The following is a 22,007-nucleotide window of genomic DNA, read 5'->3' as shown; positions in this document are numbered from 1 at the left end:
TTAACAAGAATATAGATATACTTACGAACGAAGTATTCAAAAATCACTTCTAGTCGATTATTTTCAAATTACTTCCGCACTTTTATGTTTCGAAATGACTTTACACAGAACCGATATTCACTGGATTGCAGAACAACTTTGCGAAGGTTTTCAAATTTTCAGGATTCCTTCACTTTGCAAGCCAGATTCATTGTAGCAACTCCTAACCTCCAGAAATTGGTCGATACGAATAACGAAAAAATCTCAGAAAATGTATGTGGCAGATCAATATAGATAGATTCGAAGAGAAGACGGTAGCTTTAGGGACAATTCGAACACAAATTTGGGCAAATTACGCGTGGATTCACATGGATTAATATGGATCAATAAAACACAGCCACGGACTCCGACCCTCAACGTGATAAATTTATAACTGACAAACAGACAAACGAAAAATGGCGGACCATAGACCGCAGCGCAGTCAAGCGGGAGCTCTCACCACGCTGACTATACCAGTATGGTAAATTTAACCTACCAACACCATGACCAGTCGCATACAGATGCCTACAGATATCAAACGCAAGTGTTACCATGTTATTCCATACTTTTAACTCATCGTATGGTAAAAAATACCCAGCTGATGGTGAGAAATACCTAAACGATGGACAGACACACCTAACTGATATTTACAATCCGGGTATGGTAATTTTTATATCGAGTATGATTCTCACTTTCATCTAGATGCTTAAATCGACCATTATTTGGCTTTTTATCACCATATTTTTTTTTACTATACCATTATGGTCAATCCCACTTCCACTTTTTTTTCAGTGTGGTGTAAAATAGTTGCTTCAAGCGCCGTGGTTCGCTGCGGCGCAGCGCGGCGGGCGGGCAGCTAGCGCGTAACGCGCATTGGCGCCTACAAACCTAACACGGATACTTCACGCATTGCGCAATGCGTGAAGTATCCCTGTTGGGTTTGTAGGCGCCAGTGCGCAGCCGCTTTGCTTTGTGTTAGGCTCTAATATTTAATCTCGTGGAGTCAGCGTTTTTCAACTCATGATTTTGAAATGTTTGCGCACTCTGTATGGATTATTCTCATTTTAATTGATGAAAAAAAATATGCAGTAAAGGAAAATATAATGTGCGTTTTGTAAATATGAAAGTTGTTCCGTATCAAACTTAATGATTTCCAAAGCACACGAATTTCTACACAATTTCTTGTAGCCTTTTATAGCCAATGGCGATAAAGAGTAAAGCCCGGCGATAGGAGCTATAGCCCGACTGTATACTTTTTTAAAGCTTCGCATAGCCCGGCTATATGATTTGCTCCATGGTATTCTGCTCCATGATTGCTTATGATATTTTGAAACGCAGCTCCTATCGCCAATTTTTACCAGGGGACGTAGATTTATTGCAATATTATCGAACAAATCGTGATAAATTTAGATGCAATTTTGATTTTATAGAACGCGATTTTAACGAGATGATTTTGCGACAAGATGGAGGACAATCGCGCAGATTTTGATGATCCCATCAATTAAATTGCCAAAAAATCGTGAAAAAATTGCAATCGCTGACGTTGGAATTACGATAGGACCTTATTCTGACTGAAGAGTGTATCTGTGTATATTCGGTTGTTTTAGATTAAAAGAAAATTAAAACTTAAAAAATTAAAAGAAATTAAAACGTATCCAAGCTCGTTTCAGAATGTTTGAACAAAACAGAATATTTTGCAAATTAAAAGTATCGAACCCTTGTCAGGAGAATTTTCCACATTTTGATCGTAGAACTGGCTCTCTTCGACCACTGCGTGCTGCTTGGTTAGAAAAAACGCAATCAACTGCTTCGGATGAAGTAATTTTTTGTCAGTTTTTGTGAAGTCATACAATTTTTTTGAGTGTGACGAATGGATGGTGATAGTGACAACTGTCACCCCATTCGCAACAAACTGAAACTGGTAAGTTCGTCGGAGAGTGAAAGCTCGAGCTTAAAGCTCCAGGGTGCACTCCCCGATGAACTTACTTGTAGGAATCAGCTGTGAAGCGCCTTGGAGAGGGAAAGCGTCCGGCGGTCGGGATGTCACTCGGGTGGTCCAGCTACAGATCACGCGCGACATGGTGACATCATGTCGCGGATATGTGATCGCTAACATGCGAGGGACAGACCGATCACCCATAAGGACCAGTGATCTGAGAGAGACAGCGTCCTATGGCCATATGATGCCGAATCCAGCTGCTCATCTGCGGGTTGCCGGAGGGGGCACTGAAATCGCTGTTGTTTCACTAACATCATCGGACCCGGCGATTTCGGGTCTCCAAATCCGGCAGCCTGCATGTGATGTTCCAGGGATATGTGATTTGGTGTCTTATGACCAGAGCCAAAAACGCTGGCTTCGGCTGTTTTCTTGGAGTTTTCGCGTGGGAACCCACGCCATCTCCCCTCCATCCGAGGTTTGATGAAAACTCCGGAAAATGGGTGAAGTCAGTCTCTCTCAGGTCTCAGCTAAGGACGGTTAGCTAAAAGCACCCACACCCTATACTGTACCGAAGTTAGCCTCCCGGCCCCCAGAGTCAGTCTAGCCATTGAGCAGAATTCGCTGCCGCGTCGGTAAATCAGTCTTCCCGCTCGAGCAATTTGCCGTTCGGAACCCCGGAGCAATTCGCCCGCCAACTTGTACCCTTGTACAACCTGCCCTTGTTGCTGTGGACAAATAAACCTTGGTCTTCATACATCTGGTCTCTTCATTTATTTCACGAGGTAAATTACCATTGTCTGTACGTACGCTCTACCATCTGAGCTTGATAGGGACTCAGCATACACCATCCCTATCTGGTGGCGCCCCCAAAAGTCATCATCCTGTCAGCACCGTGCGGGGGCTGATAGTGTGATTGTCATTCAGCGGTTGGGTTGTGAGAGTAGCCCACATCGCCTTGCTCTGCAAACCCCCCATAGTAGTTTTAGCCCCGCTCCAAGTGGTGGATTCTCCGTGTTGTCAAAAATTAGTCTCTGTGATTGTTTTGGCCAATTCTGGACTAACACCTCTTGCTAGCCAAGCGGGAGTAAGAATCCAGACAAGTGTTCAGATCGTGAATTTGTGAAATTTGACTAGAATTATTAAATTTTTTTTCTTCCTTCCCTCCTTCACCCATCCTTTCCCCTCTTCATACATCTTCTGGTCTTAAAACAATTCTTTTTAATACTCCTTTTACTTCTTTTTAATAATTTTTCAATTCTCTTTTATTTTTCTTTCCCTTCTGGAGCTAAGAAACTCACAGGATTAATGTTGTTTCTGAACTCTAACTTTTCCTTCTGGAGCTAAGAAACTTACAGGATTAATGTTGTTTCTGAACTCTAACTTTTCCTTCTGGAGCTAAGAAACTTACAGGATTATTGTTGTTCTGAACTCTAACTTTTCCTTCTGGAGCTAAGAAACTTACAGGATTAATGTTGTTTCTGAACTCTAACTTTTCCTTCTGGAGCTAAGAAACTTACAGGATTAATGTTGTTTCTGAACTCTAACTTTTCCTTCTGGAGCTAAGAAACTTACAGGATTAATGTTGTTTCTGAACTCTAACTTTTCCTTCTGGAGCTAAGAAACTTACAGGATTAATGTTGTTTCTGAACTCTAACTTTTCCATCAGGAGCTGAGAAATTTACAGGATTATTGTTGTTTCTGAGCTCAAAAATCAAAAGAAATCTTGCCTATCAAAAGACACGCGTTTTTAGTAATTTAACCTAAATGTGTTGCCTAATTAATTTTGTTATAAAAATAGCAGCTGTAGTTTTTCTAATTTTGATGATTCATTTTTTCCTTGCGGAATACCTACAACAACACTTCCTTGAATAAAATTCCTAGCCCATTCGTTACAGAATCCAATTCCCCTTCCTGTGCCTTGCATGTAAAATTTTCAGGTGGTAAGTAATTGTAAATTTTAAATTAATGTCGAAACCGTCTGAAAATTGTCTTGATTTGCAGTAGTTAATGGCATGGCAGAACAAACAAGCGTACAGGGAGAGTCCACTACAGTATATTCCTTTGTTGAGAAAGTCAATCAACTAACAGTGGGTAATATAGTTGTGTATGAGCAAATCCAATTCATTAAGACCCATCCAAATAACGTAGCAAACTTAATTATTGAAGCACAGAAAGCTAGAGAACTAAACATTAATAAGAAAAAGACAAAAATAATGCTGAGTTCTTGAAATCTCAGATTGGTGGAATTTCATTTATAATTAATCACTGTAATCTTGTCTATTGTGTATGTGTATCTACCTTTTTAACTACATAAATTATTGTGTTCAATACTAATCACATCAGTGCTGATATCGTGAAATTTCTTTATTAAAATCTAAATTAGTAGCGAATTGGAGTGTAGAGTTTTGGTGGGAAAATTTTGGTGAAGAAGTAAAATAGCTACGAAGCAAGCATCGACTTCTGGGAGACAAGAAAAATCACACACGCTATTAGTAATGAGCACATTGAGTACTAGTAATAATCAAATTTACATTGAACTGCAGTCAAGTCGAGAAAAGATTGAAGCAGTAATTTTTGAAAAAGATCAAGAAGGTGTACCAAAAATTGTGAGTGTGTTTTCTTGTTGCCTAGGAACTGAAGTTGAAAATTTTTCGGTCGCAGAACTAGAAATTTTTGCCTTTGTAAAAGTTTATGAACAATTTTTCGACGTAATCAATAATAGACAGGTAATATTGATTACAGATTCTACGATATTGAGCATATTGGTTGCGTGATCTGTTGCCGTAAATATCATTAATAACGACATTCATAGGTGTTACTGTGTAATAAAAAAATCAGTGAATAACTGGGAATAATATTCTGTGAGAGCTTGCTGCGCAATTTAATTGTCAAGTATGTCAGACTACAATTCAAATGCATACCGTGACATTACTGATCAATAATGAAAATTTCAATTTAACCATCTTAGAACTTTTACCGCTAATAAGATTAAACACTCCATTAAGAATCGACACACATGTTAAAATTACAGAGGCATTAGAATTACTAAAATCAATCCCAGTAAAGAAAGTTATAGAGTTTCTGACAAAAAGACTAGGCAAAGTCGTAAGTGAGAGTCCTAGCAAAATTCGACCAGAGATAACTGCCTACGTACCAGTCTATGAATCTGTTGAAGAATATGAGTCAAGAGTAAAAGAGCTCCACCCCATAGTAAAATCAATAGAGTTTGATGAGGAAGGAAACCCAGCAGATATTAGCAGATTGACGGCGGATAGATTAGAGGTTGAATTAGCAAAGCGACTCTATGCATATAATTATTCCCGAGTTGACACTGCACGCGCGGCGTTAAGACAAATAATCGCAAACTCACCAAACTCACCCCCTCAACTACAAAGCTTAATTAAAACACGCGCGCAAAAAGAAAGAGAACAGAGCGAAAACCAACCTCCACGGTGTCATTTTGACCCTGAAGTACCGAGTTTTTCAGGGAGCACATCTGCAGGTAAATCCATAGTTAAATCTGTATCACTACGGGGTTCAGAAGTTGTTTTCACCACTGGTAATTCCACTTTCAGGGATTCGGGTGTAGGTTTGGCACCTAATTTTACATTAAATTCAAATAGTAACAACCCTCAAAACGCAAACAGGGAAAATATTATTAATAGTATTCTACCTGAAATAGAATTTAGGGAAGAAATAGTGCTAAAAAAAAGGGTAAGACAAGGGCAAAACTCAGAATCAGAGCACTCAGATTCACAAAACTCGGAATCCAAGCACTCGGAATCTCAGCAGTCAGAGTCTGAGCAATCGGAGTCCGAGCATTTGGAGTCCGAGCATACGGAATCCGAAGGAGAAGGGCAAAACCCTCCAGTTATGGCGCAAAATCCGGACTTCGTGAAGTTGCGCATACCGCATTTCACGGGGAAAATCACTGAGGATATTGATGAACATTTACGTAGGCTCGATGTAGAAAAAGCCGCGTACAACTGGAACGACGATACTGCGAAAAGGGTTTTAGCATACTTTTTAGGTGGCAGTGCCAGGGATTGGTATGATAGGAAAAGAGCAGCATTAGAGCAATTAACGTGGATACAATTAAAAGAGGAGGTTAAAAATCGATTTCAACCTGCAGCAAATAGATCAGCGTTAAAAACTTTAGGTGCGCGTAAGCAAAAATTGTCCGAACGCCCAATGGATTATTTTGACGCCATGTCAAGATTAAAAACTAGAGTCGGTAATAATTTAGCTGACTTAGAATTTATTATTCATGTAATAGACGGACTCCTGCCCGAACCGAGAAGAATAGTGAAACAATTTGGAAATAACACGTTAGAAGAGCTTGAGCAAAACATTGAGAGAGCGGAAGAGTCGCTAGGATTAAATGACAACAGAACTGCTGAGTCTGGTAGCGAGAATCTCGGGCAGGAGGAAAAACTATTGAAAAAGAAAATTGATAGGCTCGAGACATTGCTAACAGCCCAGGTTACACCGTTGCCAAACGTAGACGCAGAAAATAACACATTAACAATAGATAATTTGGTGGCAGCAATCTCTCGGCTAGCTACGCAGCAGGGATCGAAAGAAAAATCGCAATATACTAGTGAAAATATGGCCGCGAAAACTGATATTCTATGTTATATTTGCAAGGGCATAAATCATTATGCCAAAAATTGTTTACTAAATGTAAATAAAACTCAGTCACAGCCGGGCAGTGCTGACAGATACCGACAAATGACAAGAAGCTCATCCAAAGAAAGAGATAATAGAAATGAACAGAGAGATAGCTCCAATGAGCGTCGGAATTCTGGTGGTCCGATCTGTCAATACTGCTCTGGTTTTGGCCACGTTGCCAGTTCGTGCAGAATTTTAGAAGGTAAAATTAATGGTAAAATGCAAAAAAACTAGAGAAGCCTCGCGATTACGACTCAAAATTGCAGACTAAAGAGGCGAAAAAGGAGTCATTTTTTAAAACAAAGGTTTATTTATTAGAAAATGTAGTTCTGATCCCTCAAGAACAAACTTTGGTTAAAGCTACGGTGCCAAAACTAGAGAAGCGGGAAAATCAAACTTTCAGATTTGATCCATTTATATTACAGGATGCGGAAATAAAACCAAACGTAAAGGTAAGACTGATAAATCGCAATGAGTTTTTGGTTTCGATTATAAATAATCTGAATGTTCCACTAAAGTTAATGGCAAACATTCCAATAGGACATATTGTTAGAGTAACTACCAATGAAAGTACACTAGTGAGCTTACAAATACCAACCAATAAAACCTCACAAGAAAGTAGAAATGTGCGAGTTATAGTGGTAGGAGATGTCCATGTTCAGCGAGTAAAGGCCAAATTAGAAACCTTGCTTCAACCTTTAGGTGAACTTGAAGTATACTGTGCCACGAGCCTGACGTTAGATAAGGCATTGGAACATTTAGAGTCAATAAAAATTAATGGAGATCAAAAAGTCATTGCGATAATAATAGCGGGCGGTATAGATTTCCACATACAAAGTAATTCGAAGGCTAACTTTTCTTGCCCTGCATTTGTCAACAGCTTGCCACTCGGAAAAATGGCAGACCTATCGAAAAGTATGCATATTATTTTTTCACCAATACTGCCGAGATATGACAGAGAAGAATTAAATAAAAAAATATGTGTAATAAATACGACCATAAAGGGACAATTACATGTAAGTCCTACACTAAACAGACTTAATGTGTCTAAAGAAAATTTCACGGAAGAAATGTTTGAAACGAGCGGTTATTTGTTGAACGATAGGGGCAAGGAAATGTTGGCTGCGCAAATAGAAGGCCAGTTGAAATCAGTTCTGAGCGAAAGAACTGAAACTGCGATTGTAAGCACAATAAAACATGAAGAAGTAGGTAAGACAACGTTAAGCAAACCTTTAAGAGTGGAGGGTTGCATAAACGGCCGGCAAGTAGATATTCTTCTCGACACCGGGAGTGGGATAAATGTCGTGAACTTAAAAGTGGTAAATCAGAATTCAATAACATCGGTGGATAATCTAGAATTATTAACTGCATCAGGTGATACCTTTGAACCAATAGGGGAAACTACCGTAGACATAAAACTAAAAAATGTAAATTTACTGCAGTGTGCATTTGTAGCTAAGGAACTTCCGGCATCAATATTATTAGGGGTGCCATTTTTTGAACACTTCAAAGCAAAAATTGACTTCAATACAAAAACAGTATCTTTAACAAGAAATGTGCAGGAAACAGTAGAAATTCCCTTCTCCCAAGACTATGGCAGTTCGGAGTTGCAAAGTTTCTCCATCAGAAGAACACATGCGAGACCAAAAATATTAGTAAGCATTTGCGATGTAAAGAAAAATCGTCATTTGTCTTCTGATGCAGAAACTCCTGGGACCCCGAATGACTTGGTAGAGATGCAGGATGCACCATCGGTACCCAATAAGGTGATCAAAATAAGAGAGTCTGTAATATTCAATCCTAATGAAGTGAAATCGGTACCTGTTTACATTACGGGAGAATTCAATTCTAGGAAAATCACGATAAAACCAGTACGGCACAGAATCAGTCAAAAACTGGACCTCTTAACGAGCAATTTAGACAACAATTTGAATGAAGTAATATTAAGGAACAAAAACCTACACAAATTGATCTTATATCAGGATGCAATAGTGGGATCGGTAAAGGCAGGAAATAAACCTGAAATGATCTTGAAGCCATTTCCACATTGGGAGGACTTGAAGCTCATACAGGTAAACCAAAACTTATCATTAGACGATCGTCATAAGGTGTATCAGATACTCTCAGACTTTCACGATGTGTTTTTGTTCCCGGGGCAACAGCTACAGGGAGGATGTGTTAATTATGAACCGATAAAAATACAACTGGAGAAAGAAGAGATGATTTATAAACCTCCCTATAGACTGTCACATAAAGAATTAATGTGGCTCCAAAAAGAAGTAGAGCGATTGAAAGAATGCGGAATAGTGGAGGAGTCTGATTCTCCGTATGGATCACCTGCCTTACTGATACCCAAAGGCGATGAATTCAGATTAGTACAAGATTTTAGAGTCCTAAATACATTAGTCAAAAAGGTCCGCTTTCCACTGCCAAATCTTGAAAGCACACTAATGGCAATCACATCTTGTAAAATGGCTAGTAAACTAGATGCTTCTCATGGATATTGGCAATTAAAATTAGACGAAAATAGTAAAAAGTATACAGGTTTTAGCTTGCCCTTTGCCCATCTATGTTTTAAGGTGTTGCCTCAAGGATACGCAAATGCACCCGCGGAATTTCAAAATATGATATATAAAATGTTGGCAGGTCTGCTGTATAATAGGGTATTACCCTACGTTGATGATTTATATCCAATAGGCACAGATTTAAATGACATGCTAACTAGCCTGAGGCTTTGTTTGCAAAGATGTAGAAAATTTAATCTTAAATTAAACTATGCGAAATGTCAAATCGGATGTGAGGAAATATCGGTATTCGGATACCGCCTCACGAGAGACGGCTTAGAAATTGATCCTGAAAAAATTCAAGGAATAACTAATTATGAAAGACCCAACTCCGTAAATAAAGTTAGAAAGTTGTTAGGATTGGTATCATACTATAGACGCTTCATAAAAAATGCAAGCATAATATGTAAACCTCTTTATGACTTAGTAAAAAAAGAAAACAGCCCATTTCAGTGGAACGATGAAGCTGAAGAAGCTTTCATGAAAATTAAATCTCTGTTAACTAGCGCTCCAGTTCTAGCGTGCTTTGACCCGGAACTAGACATCCAACTCGAAGTTGATTCTTGCAAGTTTGGGACTGGGGCTGTATTATCAGTAATTATTGATGAGAACACAATTAAACCAGTATGTTATTATTCATGCTTGTTCAGCCCGGCTGAGCAAAGGTATTCTATTACAGAGTTAGAATTAAATGGTCTCGTTAAAGCGACATCTAGGTTCCGTCCTTACATTTACGGGAAGAAAGTGAGGGTAATTACTGATCATTCGGCCTTAAAACAGTACACGAAATTGCAGAACAACAGTAATCGTTTGGCGAGATTGGCAATAAAATTATCAGACTATGATCTGGACATAAGGTACAAAAGTGGTGGAATAATTAAAAATACTGATGCACTTTCAAGATCAATACCAGGGGCAGAGGAACTAAATTTCATTGCAACTTTAATGCTTAACGACATACCGGAGCAACAGGCTAAAGACGAGGAATTCTCAGTAATGATTGCAGCGCTCAGAAATCCTGACAAAGTAACGTCAAAAGAGAGAAAGAAAAGTAGACAGTTCTTCATTGCAGAAGACGGAAAACTGTATAAAAAGAAATATGGGCCAGAGGGAAGAGATAGACTTTTATGCCTACCAAAAGCTCTTCGACCTAAAGTTTTGAAAGCTTTCCATGATGATATTGAAAGTTCGCATCCAGGTATTTTTAAGACGGTCCAGAAGATTTGTAGCAGGTTTTTCTGGGCTGATTTAAGAAAGGATGTAGTAAATTGGGTTAAATCTTGCCAAACATGTCAACTTACGAAACACAGAAACACTCTAGTAGCGGGGAAAATGACATCCACAAAAATTGAACCCTACCCTTTTCGGAGAATTGCGGTGGATGTAGCAGGCCCATTCAGGGCAAGCACCTCACGAAAATGTTACATAGTCTGTGCAATTGATTACTTTACTAAATTCATGCATGCGGAGGCTGTTACTTATAATAACGCTACAACAATAGGAAACTTCTTATATAAATTGAATTTAATGTTCGGCCCTATTCAAATGGTACACTCTGATTGCGGAGCATCCATTATTGCAGACTCTGTAAAGAGCATGCTAACAAAAATGGGCTGCGGGATGAAAACAAACTGTCCATATTCACCGATGACATCAGGGCAAGTGGAAATTACATTTAAATTAATTAAAACCATAATTAAACAATACGTGGACAAAAACCAAAGAAATTGGGATATTTTTGTCCCGATCGCAACAGCAGCATTGAATAGACATGTGCATATGTCAACGGGTAAATCACCGTTTGAATTACTTTTTGGAGTGAGACCGACGCACCCGATTGATTTCATGTTTGGGACCTTACCTCCTCCCATTCCATTGGAAAAACGCATAACTCGAATGGAAGAAATACGCCAAAAGGCAATGACAGCAATACTCAAAGCGCAAGCGAGACAAAGAAAAACTCATAATGAAAAAAAGAGGCATATGGAACTAGAAATAGGGAGTGAAGTGTTACTTTTCCATCCAGCGGTCAAACCTGGAGTAATGAAAAAACTGTCCATTCAATACCGAGGTCCATACATAATTACAAAGAAAATAACAGACTCAATTTATGAAATCAATCAAGGTTCAGAACAACACCCAAAATTAAAGAAAATAAAGATTGATCGGTTGCGTCCATATCTCAATCCAGAAAAATTAAGAGCGAATGTCTACTCAATATTAGCATCAAAAATAATAAAACAACACAGGAGAGGCACGTGCGGGGTAAACAGAGTGAGGAAGAAGAGGAAAACACAAACTCAGCACATAGCCAAGTTGTCATCGGAGAATAGGTCAGCGAGAACATCAGTGTTAACAATTGAGCCTCGACCGGGGAAAGTGTCATTGGATCAGTATGTTATTCCTCAAGTAATTTCAGCTCTTGCTAACAAAGAACAAATCCCCCCTCCCTCAGAGTCACAGATGGAGGCAAATTTGCATGAGGAGTACAAGAAAATCTTCCGAGAATGTAAACCAAACGACATCGCTTTAACACCAAAAAATTACAAAAACAGATTTGACTTAGCACTGTATTTGGAAGAACTCCAAGCAGCCAAAAATTTGAGAGGTTATGCATTGAGAGATGTTCCGCTTTTGGAGACGACTGAATACATGGCAGTCCAGGTGCCAGGACTTAGAGAAGAAAAATCAGTATTAAATATAGGAGATAAAGTTAGAGTTACGTTAACAAAATTCCCGGACCAGGCTTACTATGGAGTGGTAAAACAAATTAGAAATGAAACAACAGAGATTGATTTACCGGCTTCATTCTTTTTCAATTATTCAGATGGCGATAGAGCGAGTGTCACGTTCATGCTAAATCGCTATCCCTTTAAAAGTGCTCATAGAGCCTTACAGCAGTCGGAAAATATGGATAGGGAGGCACTATTTCCTTCAAAAAATACACTAGTGCCCAAAAATTTTAATGACCCAATAAAGTGGATTAATCCAAAAATTGAAAATAACCCAGAGCAGGCAACTGCAATAAAGAGTATATTAAGAGTTTCGTCAGTTCAACCGTTGATCATTTTTGGCCCACCGGGGACGGCAAAAACTGCAACAATAGTAGAGGCAATCAATCAACTATATGATCGAGCCAATGACACTAACACTAAAATACTGGTTTGCGCTCCATCAAATTCAGTGGTAGATAACATTACAGTATCATTGCTAAAACATATTTCTGCCACACAGCTATTGCGCCTTTACCCAGTCAACAGAAAAATAACGTCAATTCCTGAAGAAATTTTGAAGGCACAATGTTACAATAAAAATCTTAAAAATGAGGTGGTAAATTTTAAAGCACATCAGCTGAGAAAACATACAATTCTCGCAACAACTCTGGTAGGAGCTGGAAAACTTGTGTCAGCGGGTTTGGGAACGAGCCCACATTTTACACACATCTTTGTGGATGAAGCATCTTTAGCAATTGAACCAGAAATTCTGATTCCATGGGCAGGGTTAGCAAATGCTGGCAAAAATCCGACTCGCATAATCCTAGCGGGGGACCCATTTCAACTATCTCCAGTTATAATGTCAAATTGGGCGACAAACTTTGGGCTGGGAACCTCACTACTGGAAAGATTAATGAAATTACAAATTTATTCTAGCAACAACGGATATCATCCTAATAATGCGGTTAAATTAATTAGAAATTACCGTTCGCATAAGACCATTATTAATTTACCAAACAAATTATTCTACGGCGGTGAGTTGATTGCGGAAGGTCAAAGTAAAATCATAACGGCAGCAATTGGTTCAAATTGGTTGCCTAATAAAAACCATCCGGTGGTTTTTCATAATGTTACAGGTAAAGAAAAACAAGATGAACTCAGTAAGAGCTACTATAATATGGATGAAACTGATGTAATTGTATCTTATTTACATAAACTATTAACAACGCCAGGGTTGAAAAATAAGGTAATAACACAAGAGAATATAGGGGTCATTACGCCGTATCGAGGTCAGATACATAAAATCACACAAAAATTAATCGAAAATAATTGGTCAAAAATTGTGGTTGGAACAGTGGAACAGTTCCAAGGAATGGAGAAATTGGTAGTCATAATATCAACGGTACGATCAAAAAGAGCAAATGCTCAAAAAACCTCTTTAGGTTTTTTAAAGGACCCTAAACGCTTTAATGTAATGTTAACGAGAGCCAGGGCTTTAAACATAATAGTGGGTAACGCTAACCTACTGACAACCAATGCATGTTGGGCTCAATTCATAAATCAATGTAAACAAGAAAACGCGTGGCAAGGAGAAAAATATTAAATTACGTGATAACAATAGTGAGGACCGCAATAACCAGAGAAGTAAGTTATTTTTATTAGGGTCTTAAGTCATTGCTCCTAAAAAACGTATTTTTTATTCAAGCTACTAAATGAGGGTAGGTCGCACGCATTTAAAGTTTTCAGTAATACGCATAATGGTATAAATTGAACAAAGTTAAATCTTTACCGCACTTCTGAAAGTCATAACAATTGTTTTTTTCCCTCTTCTTGCACTTTGATTAATCTCAGGTGCTTCTCAGGTACTTCTGTAATTCCCGTAAATGTACTTCAAATTCAATGAAATTTGCAGTTGCAGTCATGTTTTAGGTGGCTTAACGCCGGTAGTTGGGCAAAAATCATAACGTGCCAATTTATGTAGTCTACATTCTTAATTGAAGGAGAAACTTATCGAAGGCTGCAGTGGTGCAAACTCAAAAAAAAAAAAAAAAATTTTTTTTTCCTCCCTCTTCTTGCACTTGCTCTTCGATTAATCTCAGGTGCTTCTCAGGTGCTTCTGTAATCTTACCATGTTTGGAACCATGTTGTGAACCATGTTTTGGAATTGGCGTAACGCCGGTAGTTGGGCCGAAATCATAACGTGCCAAATTACGTAGTCTACATTCTTAATTGAAGGAAAAACTTATCGCAGATTGCAGCGGTGCAACTCGGTAAAGTGGCTTCCTATGGGTTTATATTTTTAACATTCTTGATCAACCAATGAAAAGCCGAGCTTCTTCCTGCACAAATCATCTAATTATGAATTGATTATAATCTGCCCTGTAGTTGGCGTGTGCAGAGAGAGGTGTGGCTGACCGTTGAAAAGATCAACTACACACAAAAATGGAGAAAGCACTGGGGATAATTATGCTGAGCGCACTTCTAATGATGCATCGAGAAGTAACTGAAGCATGCATGGAGGTGAAGAACGACACGGTAATAACATACGCAACGGAGCGGCGAGCTTACTTTAAGGACGGAGAATTAATATTAAAATTAGTAATAGATACAACAATGCATTATGAAATTTGTCAAAAACAATATAAGTCAGATGTACTGGGTTCTATGTTTAGGATATTAAATGAGGAAACTTTCAGAGATAACTTAAGCGACTTACAAACTGAACGCACGAAAAGGAGTCCACTTGCGTTTGCAGCGCTAGGAATCGGAGCGGTAGCGTGGCTTGGGTTTGACTATGTTACCTCACAAGGTAGAATTGAGCAACTCCGTCATGAGGTAAACACAAAAGGGGCATACTTGAAGAAAGTAATCATGAAGGATAGGAATGAGGTAGAGCAGACCTTTATTGCAATTAGGAGGAATCTGCACCACATTACAGAGGGGAACAAACAACTTGCGTGCAATGTGGAGCGAAATGTTACTTTCATGATGTATCAACACTTTCTTTTGCAAGAATTTGATGACATCCTACAGAGTCTACACTCAGAGCGCCTAACCAGTAAAATAATTCCACCTAGCCAAATTACACAATTGATACGTGAAACTAACATTTTGCATGACACAATATACGTAAGGAAACCTTATCTCTTATACCAAACAGCAAAATTCTCAGCAAATGTGGAAGAAGCAACCGCTGAAATTTTAAGGGGTGCCCTTACTATTCCTCTACTCAAACGAAAACAAAAGGTGCTTTTAAGTATTGCTACAAAACAAGTAGGTAATGAACTAAAAGTCTTTCAACCAGTTTACGTGGCGGAAAGCAGTAAGATGTCGGTGGAAAAATGTCATAAGGAAGGCCACACATACATATGCACTGATGCCGATCTAGCGAGAATCAAAATGATAGAATTAACTAACCCAATACTGTATGATGACGGCCTCATAATCTTAAATAAAAATCAGGTAGCAACGGTACAACAAAAGAAAACAGGGGCCTTAATTGAAGTTTCTGGGATTGCAGTATGCACTTACGAGGACACCCCGTCCTTAACGCACAATAATAAATTATATTACACGCAATCGCCGGCCTTTCATGTGTTACAAGACACAATCGATTTTGATGTATCTCCCTTCAACATAACATTAGTATTGGCAACAGATCACGTTGAAGAGCTCAACGAGAAAATTGTGTCATTCGATAACGCTTCAAAAATCCTACATGGATCCCACCTATTATTGACCGGACTTATCATTCTAGTGATTATTGCAGCTTTTATAGCAAAAAAGATCAAGCAAAGAGAGGAGAAGAGAAAAAGAGCAGCCAAGGAACACATAGAATTGGAGGACGTAATAATAATTGAGGAGGTAGCGACTACGTCAGAGAAGAAAAACGGTAGAAAATTTAGAAAAATTTGAAGGGGAGATCACTGAAACGGAATTGTCTCACCAAAATTTTGCACTCCATTAAAATGCACGATTACTTACAAAACAACTTATCTTAAATTTTTTGTTTTTCACGATTGTCATAATTGAATGAAACTGATAACACCTAACTCTCTACCCCACCTCTGCTTGAGGGTGGAGAAATAGGAAATGTAAATAATGTATGTAGCTCATCTAATTCTTATACCTGTCTCCTACCTCTCTACCCCAACGCTACGCTAAGGTGGAGAGAAGGTACTCATTTCTCTCTACCCTAAATAAGTTGAGGGTGGAGAAAAAGGTCATGAGATACACAAATCAACATAAATGAATGTACAGAAATAATGGTGGAGGTGGAAATAATATTCCAAAAAATTTAATTAATGTAATAGATACTCATTAATATTAGTCGTATATTATAAAATTTAACTCTCATACAATATAATACTCATTATCCCGCCCACAAACGTCATCACACATATAATAGGTATATAACACATACAATTTCTATTGCAGGATTGTGCTTACATGCTTTATTATGTCTGTTCTTCACTAGGTTGGAGAGAACTCTCGAAGGACGCACTCTAACCAGAGACGGAAGAACCAATAAAACTAGGTAAAATTAAGATTAGTATTAGTGCAATATTCTTTTTTATTGAATCTTACCCACAAAAATGAAACCCAAGCAGCAATTAAAAGCGAAATATTACACCTCGGATGCACCAGAATTGGAGACAATAATATCCGGCTATGAAATATATCCCGATAGATATAACAACATAAGAGAGGATAGAGGAACATGGATATTTAGACAACCCACTGTTGCACCGTGCTATAATGTTTTGCTAAAAAACGCAGTCTTATTAACAGAGAATATGACGGCAAATGTGTTTGCTTATATCCAACAAAAGAGAGAAAGTTTAAAAGGCGAAACTTACTGGTTCTCTCCAGAAAAAGTGGCAAACACATTAGTAAGGGCTAGCGAAGGGCTGGTTAAGACAATAAAAAAAAATATTATCTCCATAGAATTAACAAATATTACTGAGCATAGAATAACATTACAGCATGACACTCTCTTGGGCATAGTAACAAAAGACAAGAAAAATTTGGAACGTAAAAAGAATAGAGCAATTCCCGGAATAAAAAAATCATGTAAATTAAAATGGAAGCCATCAAAGATCATTAATAACAACATGTTAGAGCAAATTTCTCCTACCAAGTGTGTGACCCTACCTAATGAAACAAACCAAGACCATAAGATATCAAGACCATACAATAAGAAAACAGCAGGTGGTAATAGAAAGGGCGCAAGTGAGCGCAAAAGACTGAAACGCCAAATTCTCAGGGGTAAACCTGCCCCACAATTTGCTAATGCACCGACCATACTACCGCCTATTGAGGTCAATGAAAGAAATGTGCATCTACCATTTTATTGTACTGCACTCGGGAGATGTGATTCGTGCAAAGCTCTAATTACTAAGTACTAACCACAGGTAATAAAAAAATAGCTTATCTCTACCTCACGGAACTAACCTGAAGGTGGAGAAAGCCGATTTGGTAAATTTAGGTTGTAAGTCTCAATTTTTATTTATCATTTATTATATTAGGAGTTAGCATACCAACATTTATCATGTATTATTTTATCTGAAGAAGACCAAGGTTGTACATATGTTAAATGTAATTATTAATTTTTTCATGTTAAAATAGTGGCGAAGTGCTCCGCCACATCTCAGACGCGATCATGGAAATGCACATAAGCAATGAGGCCATGCAGTTGCTATCATCCCAGAAATGGCTCAGCGACGAAGTGATAACAGCGTACTTCGAATTGCTCCAACAAAGGGCGACTAGCGAATCCAACCTCCCTAAGATAAAAACCTTGGACACCTATTTCTTCACATCGCTAAGAAATAGAGGTCCAAGTGCCGTGCAAGGCAGGTTCAAGAAATGCAACATCAATGAACTGGAATTAGTACTCATTCCAGTTCATTACAACAACATTCATTGGACATTGGTGGTGTATGACTTGAGAGAAGGATCAATCTACTGGATTGACAGCATCCCCGATGACAAAAGCACCGAACTGGAACTACTGCGGAGCGCTGGGAACACACTATTTGGAGATAGAGCGTGGTACCTCGCAGAGGTGGACGCCCCTTCTCAAAACAACACCTGGGCATGCGGAGAGTTCACGTGTGCATATGCAGAGTCAGTGGCGCGGAGGGCTCCGTTTGACTTCGAAACTTGCAATCTAAGGGACCAACTGAGGCTACAAATTGTACAACGAAAAGCAAGCCCATTCTCAACCGGACAACCCTACAGTGGAGTTCTACGCAACCTCTACAGACCTCGGCAACAACATCCGCCATCGGCCTGCAAAGAGCTAGAGGATGTGTGGATAACCAAGCAAAATCTCATCGATATGAGAAAATTCCTCCACAAAACTAAACAAAGAAAATCGAGGTTTCTTCTCAAAACGGGGATAAACAAAGTGCGGTTATACCAAAAAGACATTATATTGATTCTGAAACGTTTAGAACATAATTGACCCTCATTAACCATTAACATTAACTCTCATTGTTTTTTTTTTCAGTGCGGTGTCACGAACATTTTAAAGTTTTAAAGTTTAAGAACCTTCTTAATTTTTATATAAATTTTGAACATTTTTTTCTCAGCGAAAGTTAAAAACTTTTTTTTTTAAACTGTGTTTGAAGATCACGCGCATCGAAGGCACGACTACCCTGCGGGCCCCTCCCGCAGCAAAACAATAGGAGGGCGAGACTACCCTGCGGGCCCCTCCCGCAGTAAAAACATAGGAGGGCACGACTACCCTGCGGGCCCCTCCCGCAGCAAAACAATAGGAGGGCGAGACTACCCTGCGGGCCCCTCCCGCAGTAAAAACATAGGAGGGCACGACTACCCTGCGGGCCCCTCCCGCAGTAAAAACATAGGAGGGCGTGACTACCCAGCGGCACTACCCAAACTTCTACTATATCATGGTAGCATGGTTATGTATGTATACATGTAATTCTAAGATTGATGATTAGAATAAGATTATTCCCTTTCCATTTTAATTTTTTTTTTAAATTATTTTTGACTTATTTTTATATTTTGATTTACATTCTGATTTTACACTTTGATTTATTTTTTCCTCCTTTTCTTAGATTTTTAATTAAATGTCTAGTAATTAACCACCCTTGATATCTTGTTTTTTAGTAAGACTAATTATTTTAATTTCAATTTCAACATTTTACTTCTATTTACTGATAATGCTATGCTATTCATACCACATATAATTTACATAAAACAAGATTATGTTATGCTCCAAGCCTCATAAAATTGTTTTAGTTTTGATTTTTTTTTATGGAAGACTATGTATCTTGAGTACCTCTACCCCACGCATAAGCTGAGGGTGGAAGCCAAAAGAATGTTTGAATACATGTATATATATTATGTTGCCTTTCCTCTGATAACTTACATTTTCAAATTAGTATTTTTTTCTATGTATCTCGAGTACCTCTACCCCACGCATAAGCTGAGGGTGGAAGCCAAAATGAATTTTTGGATACTTGTATATATATTATGTTTGCCTTTCCTCTGATAACTTGCATTTTCAAATTAGTAGTTTTTTTTTTTTTTTTTGCTATGTATCTTGAATACCTCTACCCCACGCATAAGCTGAGGGTGGAAGCCAAAAGAATGTTTGAATACATGTATATATATTATGTTTGCCTTTCCTCTGATAACTTACATTTTCAAATTAGTATTTTTTTCTATGTATCTCGAGTACCTCTACCCCACGCATAAGCTGAGGGTGGAAGCCAAAATGAATTTTTGGATACTTGTATATATATTATGTTTGCCTTTCCTCTGATAACTTGCATTTTCAAATTAGTAGTTTTTTTTTTTTTTTGCTATGTATCTTGAATACCTCTACCCCACGCATAAGCTGAGGGTGGAAGCCAAAACAATGTTTGAATACATGCCTATATATTATGTTTGTCTTTCCTCTGATAACTTGCAATTTCTAATACTTATCAAATTTAGTCTATCAATCTGGAATCCCGATTTGGATACTTTAATTATTTGGATGTTAGTGTTTTCTACGAAATTTTTGAAAATTTTTGATGTTGTTGTTAGAATTTTTTTTAAAAAAGACGAATGCACGAATGCGTACCACTAATTCCGAAAATTTTTACTTGCTACGTACCATAAATTCTGTTCTTGTATCATGTTATTGTATCTTATGTCATTTATTGTATCATTTATAATTCACTTAATCTTCCGGTTATCTATCCAAGATATATATCGTATTCTGTTATACTAGTTACAGGGCGAATTGCTCCAATCCACAAGTTATTATTGTCTCAAAGCTTCGCAAAGAAGGTAAAATACAGGTCACAGAACATCCTCAGGAGTTGAATAATGTAAAGTCAATGCTGAGGTCAGCATTTTTGTGTAAGGGCGGGGTGAGGGAAGCGGAGCACAGCTGATGAGAAGCAGATCGGTACACCACATCAGCGGATTGGGGCTCCACCAGCTGTGAGCCGCGTCCTCTACCCCCCCTAGACTCACGTTTCAGCCCGTACTCAGCAGACATGACCTATATTTCGACTTCCTTCTCCAAAGCTTGCAGACACATTTGTTTAGTTTGCGGAAAGGCTTCGCTGGTCAAAGTGTGAGGACACACTTTCAGTCGAGATGAGTGGGATGTGACGAATGGATGGTGATAGTGACAACTGTCACCCCATTCGCAACAAACTGAAACTGGTAAGTTCGTCGGAGAGTGAAAGCTCGAGCTTAAAGCTCCAGGGTGCACTCCCCGATGAACTTACTTGTAGGAATCAGCTGTGAAGCGCCTTGGAGAGGGAAAGCGTCCGGCGGTCGGGATGTCACTCGGGTGGTCCAGCTACAGATCACGCGCGACATGGTGACATCATGTCGCGGATATGTGATCGCTAACATGCGAGGGACAGACCGATCACCCATAAGGACCAGTGATCTGAGAGAGACAGCGTCCTATGGCCATATGATGCCGAATCCAGCTGCTCATCTGCGGGTTGCCGGAGGGGGCACTGAAATCGCTGTTGTTTCACTAACATCATCGGACCCGGCGATTTCGGGTCTCCAAATCCGGCAGCCTGCATGTGATGTTCCAGGGATATGTGATTTGGTGTCTTATGACCAGAGCCAAAAACGCTGGCTTCGGCTGTTTTCTTGGAGTTTTCGCGTGGGAACCCACGCCATCTCCCCTCCATCCGAGGTTTGATGAAAACTCCGGAAAATGGGTGAAGTCAGTCTCTCTCAGGTCTCAGCTAAGGACGGTTAGCTAAAAGCACCCACACCCTATACTGTACCGAAGTTAGCCTCCCGGCCCCCAGAGTCAGTCTAGCCATTGAGCAGAATTCGCTGCCGCGTCGGTAAATCAGTCTTCCCGCTCGAGCAATTTGCCGTTCGGAACCCCGGAGCAATTCGCCCGCCAACTTGTACCCTTGTACAACCTGCCCTTGTTGCTGTGGACAAATAAACCTTGGTCTTCATACATCTGGTCTCTTCATTTATTTCACGAGGTAAATTACCATTGTCTGTACGTACGCTCTACCATCTGAGCTTGATAGGGACTCAGCATACACCATCCCTATCTGGTGGCGCCCCCAAAAGTCATCATCCTGTCAGCACCGTGCGGGGGCTGATAGTGTGATTGTCATTCAGCGGTTGGGTTGTGAGAGTAGCCCACATCGCCTTGCTCTGCAAACCCCCCATAGTAGTTTTAGCCCCGCTCCATGAGCGCATCCTCGTGTATGAATAAGTTGTGCGCAAAAACTCCACAATTCATCATATCAACGGCGCAAGTCCGCAATCAAATATCTCGTTTGCGGTGTCTGAAAATCTCCGCCTCTTTGTAATTTTTTTAAAGGAGAACAAATTGACATCGTTCCTAGGAGTTTTTGCAAAATTTTCTTCGCACAAAGAAGAAAAACCACGTCAGTTTTAAAGAATTGCCGTTGGGTAGTTTTCCGTTTAAAAAATAAAGCATGACAGGAAGACTGCGACGTCGCAAACCGAGTTATGCGATTGCCAACCAATGATAAGCAAATTGATGACCAATTGATACAGCGACCAATGCTTCATCAATGAATTATACCCTTCCAAGAACATACATCTTACCACGAGCGCATA

The 22,007-nt window shown here is 39.1% G+C and overlaps 3 protein-coding genes across 6 annotated transcripts in view; 2 read left to right on the top strand and 1 right to left on the bottom strand.

Moving 5' to 3' along the window:
• LOC109039213 (uncharacterized) overlaps positions 1–22,007 on the bottom strand; it is a 289,108-nt gene that overhangs the window by 224,603 nt on the left and 42,498 nt on the right. The window lies entirely within an intron of this gene.
• On the top strand, positions 1,876–20,027 carry LOC140225448 (sentrin-specific protease-like). 2 transcript variants are annotated; one of them, XM_072304390.1, is made up of 4 exons: positions 1,876–2,739; positions 14,292–14,441; positions 16,384–16,443; positions 17,535–20,027. In XM_072304390.1, the coding sequence occupies exon 4, from the start codon at positions 17,569–17,571 to the stop codon at positions 18,373–18,375; it is 807 nt and encodes a 268-aa protein (XP_072160491.1). In that variant the 5' UTR covers positions 1,876–2,739; positions 14,292–14,441; positions 16,384–16,443; positions 17,535–17,568; the 3' UTR covers positions 18,376–20,027. The 2 variants fall into 2 exon arrangements, with proteins under 2 accessions (XP_072160491.1, XP_072160490.1); XM_072304389.1 differs by lacking the exon at positions 14,292–14,441.
• LOC140225447 (uncharacterized) lies at positions 7,274–13,774 on the top strand. The gene has a single exon (XM_072304385.1). It carries the CDS (start codon positions 7,525–7,527, stop codon positions 13,507–13,509), a length of 5,985 nt encoding a protein of 1,994 aa, XP_072160486.1. The 5' UTR covers positions 7,274–7,524; the 3' UTR covers positions 13,510–13,774.

Source organism: Bemisia tabaci, chromosome 9 (assembly GCF_918797505.1).
Source record: "Bemisia tabaci chromosome 9, PGI_BMITA_v3".
In the NCBI taxonomy this organism is placed as follows: domain Eukaryota; kingdom Metazoa; phylum Arthropoda; class Insecta; order Hemiptera; family Aleyrodidae; genus Bemisia; species Bemisia tabaci.
The sequence above is the reverse complement of the archived record's forward strand: the minus strand, read 5'-3'. Positions and strand labels throughout refer to the sequence as shown.

Bases quoted from the DNA above. Each gene is read 5' to 3' on its own strand.
- LOC140225447 (XM_072304385.1), top strand. From the start codon at position 7,525: ATGGCAGACCTATCGAAAAGTATGCATATTATTTTTTCACCAATACTG.
- LOC140225448 (XM_072304389.1), top strand. From the start codon at position 17,569: ATGGAAATGCACATAAGCAATGAGGCCATGCAGTTGCTATCATCCCAG.